Source organism: Haemaphysalis longicornis, unplaced genomic scaffold (assembly GCF_048455015.1).
Source record: "Haemaphysalis longicornis isolate Haplotype H1 unplaced genomic scaffold, Haemaphysalis longicornis Haplotype H1 scaffold_13, whole genome shotgun sequence".
Lineage (NCBI taxonomy): Eukaryota > Metazoa > Arthropoda > Arachnida > Ixodida > Ixodidae > Haemaphysalis > Haemaphysalis longicornis.
In genome coordinates, this window is record NW_027526233.1 from 36,311,297 (window position 1) to 36,318,914 (window position 7,618).

At 48.6% G+C, this 7,618-nt stretch overlaps 1 protein-coding gene across 1 annotated transcript; it reads left to right on the forward strand.

Annotated features, from left to right (window-relative positions):
* Positions 1 to 1,929: 1,929 nt before the first annotated feature.
* On the forward strand, positions 1,930 to 7,348 carry LOC144163779 (uncharacterized). The gene is made up of 3 exons (XM_077694502.1): positions 1,930 to 2,880; positions 3,102 to 3,608; positions 7,265 to 7,348. The coding sequence occupies exons 1-3, from the start codon at positions 1,930 to 1,932 to the stop codon at positions 7,346 to 7,348; spliced, it is 1,542 nt and encodes a 513-aa protein (XP_077550628.1).
* Positions 7,349 to 7,618: the final 270 nt, after the last annotated feature.

The following is a 7,618-nucleotide window of genomic DNA, read 5'->3' on the forward strand; positions in this document are numbered from 1 at the left end:
ACAGCGCTTTGAGCGGGTAGCTACTGCACAAGAATGGCCACCAGAGAAATGGGTCACGGCCATCAGCATGTGCCTCTCTGGGGAAGCTTTGACCGTCATAGGCCGTCTTACAGCAGAAGAATCGCTGGATTACCCCGCAGTCAAAAAGGCTCTATTGCAGCGCTTCCGCTTCACTGCCCAAGGCTACCAGGAGAACTTCAGGGGAGCGCAAGCTATGGACGGCGAGACTGGACGACAGCTGGCTGCCCGGCTCTCAGGATATTTTGACCATTGAATCGAGATGTCAGGTGTGCCGAAAACATTCGAAGGACTCAGGGACCTTATCGTCTCCGAGCAGTTTCTTCGATGTTGCCACGCCAAGCTCATTGTGTTCTTGAAGGAGCGAGACTGCAAGACGCTGAGTTCTCTCGCGGACCGTGCCGACCGCTTCCGACCGGCCCAAAACATCACTAACCTTGGGAATGACAGTGAAGGGAGGACCGCAAGAGACGGAAGGGACGGCCAAAAGAAGCTGCTGAAATGCTACCTATGCAACCGCATCGGCCACACTGCACCTGACTGCCAGGTCACTTCAAGGGGCCCACCCAAATGCAAGAAATGCGGCAAGTCGGGGCATTGGGCTGAAGACTGCAGGTGCAAGCAACCCGACCAAGAACATGTAGCCGCTTGTGCCCTCACACGGCCCCGCAATCATGTTCGTAGTCTCAAGGTCCCTACTAAGGACCTTGAGATCGCAGACCTGCATAGTTCAGCAGACCGGAAGGCGCCTCGATTCTTAGTGGATAGACTACCCGTCGTCGAAGGATGCTTACTCGGGAAACGAGTACGCGTCCTCAGGGAAACGGGAAGCAACACGGTCATTGTTAGACGGGAACTCGTGGAAGATGAGAGACTCAATGGAGAAACGAAGGAAGTTCTGCTTCTCGACGGGTCTGCGAAACAACTGCCGGAAGCCGTCATTCACGTTGAAACACCCTTATTTGTTGGGGAAGTCACTGCATCCTGCATGGAAAACCCGCTATACGATTTAGTCATTGGGAATCTACCTGGCGTGAGAGAACCCCATGATCCTGACCCATGCTGGGAACCCTCGTCAAGCACCAACACAGGACGTGCCAACCCCGGTAACCAAACCGTACCGCTTGACACTCCCGCGCTGATATCTGCAGTAGCCAGGGAAAACCAAAACAAGGTTACACCTTTGAAGGTTTTATCGATTAGCGGCTCCCAGGTATCGCGAGCCGCACTAGCGCAGGAACAACAGAAAGATGGGACACTACGTCGCTGCTACCGCAAGATCGGCAAGCCGTTCTTTTCCGGGAAAGGACACTCTATAGGTTCCTGGAGGAAGACGGTATACTGTACCGACGATACGAACTGGCGACAGGTCGAACGTTCCATCAAGTGGTTGTCCCGAAACCGCTTCGCGAGCCCATACTACGAATCGCGCATGAGACCATCATGGCTGGCCACCAGGGAATACGGCGCACAACTGAGAGAATTCTTCAGGAGTTTTACTGGCCTGATTTACACGGCGACGTACGGCGGTTTGTCAGGTCCTGCGACGCTTGCCAGCGGACCGCGCCAAAGGGGAAGGTTGGCATCGCTCCTTTGGGCAACATGCCACTGATTCGGACACCATTTCGCCGTGTTGCCGTCGACCTAATAGGGCCTTTCACCCCAACGTCAGAAAAGGGGAACCGATACGTGCTTACACTTATTGACTTTGCCACCCGGTATCCGGATGCCATTGCTCTGCCAGCTATTGACGCTGTGCATGTCGCCGAGGCACTACTTGAGATATTTTCTCGGGTAGGCATCCCGGAAGAAATGCTCAGTGATCGGGGGGCAAGTTTTACGTCCTAGCTAATGCAAGAGGTCGGCCGCCTTCTCTCTATTAAGCTGTTGCGTACTACCCCTTACCACGCAATGGCGAATGGCCTCGTTGAGAAGTTCAATGGCACACTGAAAACAATGCTGAAGAGGATGTGCCACGAAAAGCCCCGAACATGGGACCGCTATATTGCGCCTCTTCTTTTCGCCTACCGAGAGGTCCCACAAGCCAGCCTCGGGTTTTCCCCGTTCGAGATGATATACGGCCGGCATGTTAGAGGCCCTTTGTCTGTGCTCAGGGAGCTATGGACGAACGAAAAAATGGACGATGAAGTTCGGACGACATATGGGTACCTCGTCGATCTCCGGACGCGACTGGAAGAAACTTGCCAACTTGCTCACGACAAACTGGAAAACGCCCACCTGAGGCAGAAGAAATACTATGACCGGAAATGCCGGCCGCGAAAACTTCGTGTTGGCGATAAGGTCCTAATTCTTCTACCCACCGACTCGAACAAGCTGCTTATGCAGTGGAAAGGCCCATTCAAAGTGGTTGAAGCAAAAAACGACATCGACTATATGATTGACGTAGGTGGGAAGACCAAGGTGTTTCATGTCAACATGCTCAAACTGTACGAAGAACGACAACCTTTACCTCCTAAGCAAGCGTCAGTAGCAGCTGCTCTCAGCACCACAAACTTTCAGTCCAGCGCTGACGAAGGGGAGGACGAGACCAACATTCCGTTCCCCTCCCTCCACTCATCGCAGTCCATCGCTGACGTCAAAATTTCTCGCGACCTCGACCCGAACCGTGCTAAGCAAGTGCGCACCCTGCTCCAGGCCTACCAAAGCATTTTTTCTGATCTACCTGGGAAGACCGACCTTGTAGAGTGCACATTAAGATCTACGAGCACCAAGGCCGTTCACATACCTCAGTACCCCATTCCACTGGCACTAGTTGAGGCTGTCGAGGAAAACGTACAAGAAATGTTGAGACTTGGCATTATCGAAAAGTCCAAATCTTCCTACCATGCCCCTGTCGTGGTTGTACGCAAACCAGATGGCACTATCAGGCTTTGTATTGACTTTGTATCGTTCTCCTGGCCCTGGTGGCGAAGAAGAAGTTTTTCTCCAAGTTTGATTTTACAAAGGCAGGTCCGATGGCCCACTGAAAGCCGGTCCCCATGGCCACTGAAAGCCGCGAAATGACGGCATTTTCCAGCTCATCTGGTTTATATCACTTTAAGTATATGCCCTTCGGTATCAAGACTGCGCCAGCCGTGTTCGCACGTCTCATGAGGGCTGTACTGGGGAACTTGAATCATGTATACCACTACTTTGATGATGTAATTATAGCCACGGACACGTGGGACGAGCACTTGGAAGCCCTACAGCAAGTTTTCCAACGAGTCGAAGCGGCCACACTCACGATCAAACCATCCAAGTGTGAAGTCGGGGAGCACCGTGTTTCGTTCTTCGGCCATCAAATAGGGGAATCCAAAGTAGAGCCTCTCGACAAAACCCTAGACAAAATCAAGGACGCCAAGACACCAGTCACCAAGAAGGCCGTCCAATCGGTCCTCGGGTTAACCGGCTACTACCGGAACTTCATACCCAACTACGCCGAGCTAGCTAAACCCTTGACGGACCTTACGCGGAAAGGCGAGAAGAACACCGTCACTTGGGGACCAGAACAGGAGAAGGCTTTCCACGACCTGAAAAACAAGCTAGCATCAGCTCCCATTCTTCAAGCCCCAGATCACACCAAAGAGTTCGTATTGCGCACAGACGCCTCCAATGCAAGCCTTGGGGCTGTGCTTCTACAAGCGGGAGAGGATAATACATTGCATCCTGTTGCCTACGCAAGCCGCAACCTTCTCCCGCGAGAAGCGCGATATTCTACTATCGAGCGCGAGTGCTTAGCGCTGGTCTGGGCAGTCCGGAAATTTCACATTTACCTTTATGGTAAACCGTTCATTATTGAATGCGATCATCAACCTCTACAGTACTTGCAGTACGCGAAACACGTCAACAACAGGGTTTTGCGATGGAGCTTGTCACTTCAGGAGTATGCTTTCACCGTACATTATATCAAAGGCACTGAAAACGTTGGTGCCGACTATATGAGCAGGGCATAGATGCGAGGAATACGCGTCTTACGTCGTGACCGTTGAATGTCGTGTGTGCTGTGCGTCTTTTGTATAGTTTCTCCTGTACATTTGGGGTGCAATTATGTTGTAAGCGAACTTGGAATAGTTGTGTTCACAACTTTCTGAAAAGGGGGGTGATTGTGGTAAAGTGTGGGATTTTACTGTTGGGAAAGCGCGGGAAAGTATAAATGATGGGATGGACCGACGACGAGAAGGAAGAAGACGGGGCACGCGAAGGGAGAACGAGAAAGGAAAAAAACGAGGCTGCTCGATCAGTGGTTCGAGCCTGCGTCTTGGACCTCCAGGCCGGCGAGAAGACACGGTGTACCTTTCGTCCTTGTTCCGGAGGTGCGCTCAAACAGTCCTGGTGCCCGCTTGCCTCGCGGCGTAGGCCCGAGGAACTCCGCCCCCTCAGCAGTCTCGGCCGGTCACCGACGCTGACATCCGAGCCGGGACTGGGGTTTGGTGAGACGCCGCGAGGACAATCTCCAGAGACTTGTGTTGTGCCGAACTGCCCGGGTGGGTGTGCTAAGTCCTGAGAACGATTTGCTAGTCTTTCGTTTGTGGTCTTGTTTACGTGCCGGAAAGACAAGTGCTGACAACGTGCAACGGAGCGAGTCGTACGTCTGGCGCGAGATTCTAGTTGGACCTCTGATCATTACACTCACCCTTGTTTTTTTTCTTTTTGTAGTGCAATTGTACTTTGTGTTGTAGATCCTTTTGTAAAGCATTGCCACATTCCACCCTGGTATCGATAAGGATATCAAATTGATTAATCATATTCACGTGGAAACATCTCTTTGACTAATACCACACGGCACCTACGTTGCAATGTCCCGGATCTCCACCAGATTGCCTTATTTCAAAGCTGGGAAATTTATTCGTGATAATAGTGTAAATGTGAAATATTGGTGACAAAAGATAACGCCAGTAAAAAATATACAGACAAAAAACAAACCTCATGAAGTACCTTAAATAGCCAAAAGTATCCAGATTCGCTGCTCGTCGCAACTCTCGTACAAAAATTCCCGGAAGAATAGGAGCGGCGTATAGGTGCACCTGCATTAGTTCGCAATTGTGCAACGTTTTATGCATTTTGCTCAATCACGCTAATGTGTTCATTATTACAGGTAGGCTGGAAAAAACTAAGTGAACGTAAGCTATGCTTTAGTTATTCACAGCATATTTATAGTTTCAATGGTTGTAATGTGTAGAGGGTAAGGGAAATAATGCCACGTAAATGTCTCTTCAGGAGCTAATATAGCTGCCCAGAGCCGTGCAATACCTAACGTTCCACTTGCGATTGAATAAATTCTGGGCCATCGGAATGTTTTCAGACCACCTCTGAGCACTGTTGAAAGAGAATTTTCAGGCATCTTTAAATACAGAAATGAGCTGGGTTCTTTTTTTTAAGGAGGCCTATTAGACAGTGTGGCATCGCATACTTAAGACTGCGCATACAACCCAATGCAAACATGGGCCCGTGGACACGGGAGCACCCATGAGCTGCGACCAGGCAAAGGGGTGTTCTCTGACGCGTTGTCTCGCCCGCTGAGAATACGGGCCGCTGATGCTGAAGCTGCATATTCTGATGATAATGAAGGGCGGTTGCGTTGACGAAGACGTGGCTGCCAAAATTCAAATAACACATAGTTAGCCATTTTATCTAACTCTGACCAGAACTTCTTGCGTAGCCTGTAGCATTTCAAACGGCTGAGTACCTCCGCTTCTAGAAGTTCGGTGCATGAAAAGAACATGTTGGCTTCGCAGCAGCTTACAAATGACATCATGTTTTTGCATACATGTATAGCGTTTAGACCCCTGGGATACATTATTCAGATATCCTATTTTCATCATCACCTTCGTCATCATCACCATCATCAGGATACTGAAGTCCTATCCGCATTCATCAGCCTGCCCTACACGCCCTATCAGCGTCCCTGACTTTTAAACCAATTTATAACTAGCCATGACTATACTACTTTGATAAGGAGAACGCATTTGTTTATTTATTCCCCATGATTTCGCTCATTGAGACTTTCAACGTGATACCCAACCGGGCCCAGAGGCGTCACTTTGAATTTTCAGTCAATCCATGACTCCCCACGATTATCCCATAGCTCTAAAGCGAAAGTATTTGTATGTTTCTCAGGCGTGATTCCCCTCAACGAGACCTTACTTTCCATACCCCACACACCCTTGCACGGTCATATGGAGTTTCGATCAAATCTGACTAACCAGGACACGCTCTTTAGATGCCCAACAATTCCCGAATTGAAACCTCCAATTCGATACCCCACAATGTTTTAGCGGCCTCACTTTGAATTTATACCAATCTATGACAAACTATGACTACTTCATAATTATAACCGCGTAGTCTTGTTTTTTATTTGTCCCACGTAATTCCACTCATCAGGACTGTATATTTGCTACCCTACCCCCCCTAGTGGGCTAACTTTGAATTTTACCCTATATAAAACTAACTGTGACTATCTCATGAATATAATCAGAAAGCATTTTCGTATTTGTCCCACGGGATTCCCTTCATCAATACTATGAGTTTGATACCTCTAACAAATCCTAGTAGCACAAATTTGAATGTTAACCCAAACAATGACTAGCCATGACTATCTGATACCGCCGTTTTTCCCCGCGTTATTTTCCTCATCGCAACCGTTAATTTGATGCCCACATACCCTAGTGGCGTTATGTTGAATTTTGCCGAATTAATGACCAACTATGACTATGTCATGATAATAATCAGGAAGCCATATTTCATTGGTCCTACGTGGTTCCCCTCATCCAGACTTTTAATTTTATACGGCCACGTCCTGAAGTTATGAATGTGAATTTTAACCCAATGTATAACTAAGGACGACGAGGTCATAATATAACCATAAAAAATTTTTGTCCCGTGTGATTCCCCTCATTTTGTACTTGAATATGATTCCCCAAACGACCTCCCGGCATCATATTCAATTTTTACCCAAACTGTGACTTATTATGACTGCCTAATGACTATAAACAAGAAGCATTGTAAATTAACCTTGCGATATTCCGATCATCGGGACCTGAGTTTGATACCGTACGCGCGTTAGCTACATCAGTTTGAATTTTCACCCAATCTATCTCATAATGCGGTCATTGTTGTATTAAACGGGCGTCGCCATTTCAATATATTTGACAACGGATTTTAAACAGCGAAGAGGACACCCGCCACCCACTTCTCCCTCCAGCGTTCACCTCTTCCTTTTTGGCCCTTTCATATAAACCGTTAACAGAACCAGGCGAACAACCAGGACGCAAGCGCCGCCGTGTGGCTTCCCACCACGCTCTGCCCCCTTCTTGAGGATCCATCAAGATGAAAAGGGGAGAAAACTCACTTTGAAGACCTCAAAAGTCGATTATCAGTCGCATGATGAGCAGCTAAATCTCGCAATCCCCACCACTCCCCTCCTTCCAACCAACCAATCATCACAAGCCGAATGCTGCCTTACAAGGAGGTAACCTGAACTGTGAGCACAAAGCGGCCCATGAAACTCAGCAGCCAACCATAGCTGCATCTTAGGCTCGTCATATATACTAAGAATTCAAAATGACTCAAAACTTTTATGTACTCACAACTCAAAATGTGC

What these genes read in the sequence shown, in the direction of transcription:
- LOC144163779 (XM_077694502.1), top strand. Translation starts at nt 1,930, where the DNA reads ATGGCGAATGGCCTCGTTGAGAAGTTCAATGGCACACTGAAAACAATG. An exon ending in ACCATGCCCCTGTCGTGGTT is followed by an intron (nt 2,881 to 3,101) that starts GTACGCAAACCA and finishes TTCGGTATCAAG; the next exon opens with ACTGCGCCAGCCGTGTTCGC. An exon ending in CAGATCACACCAAAGAGTTC is followed by an intron (nt 3,609 to 7,264) that starts GTATTGCGCACA and finishes AACCGTTAACAG; the next exon opens with AACCAGGCGAACAACCAGGA.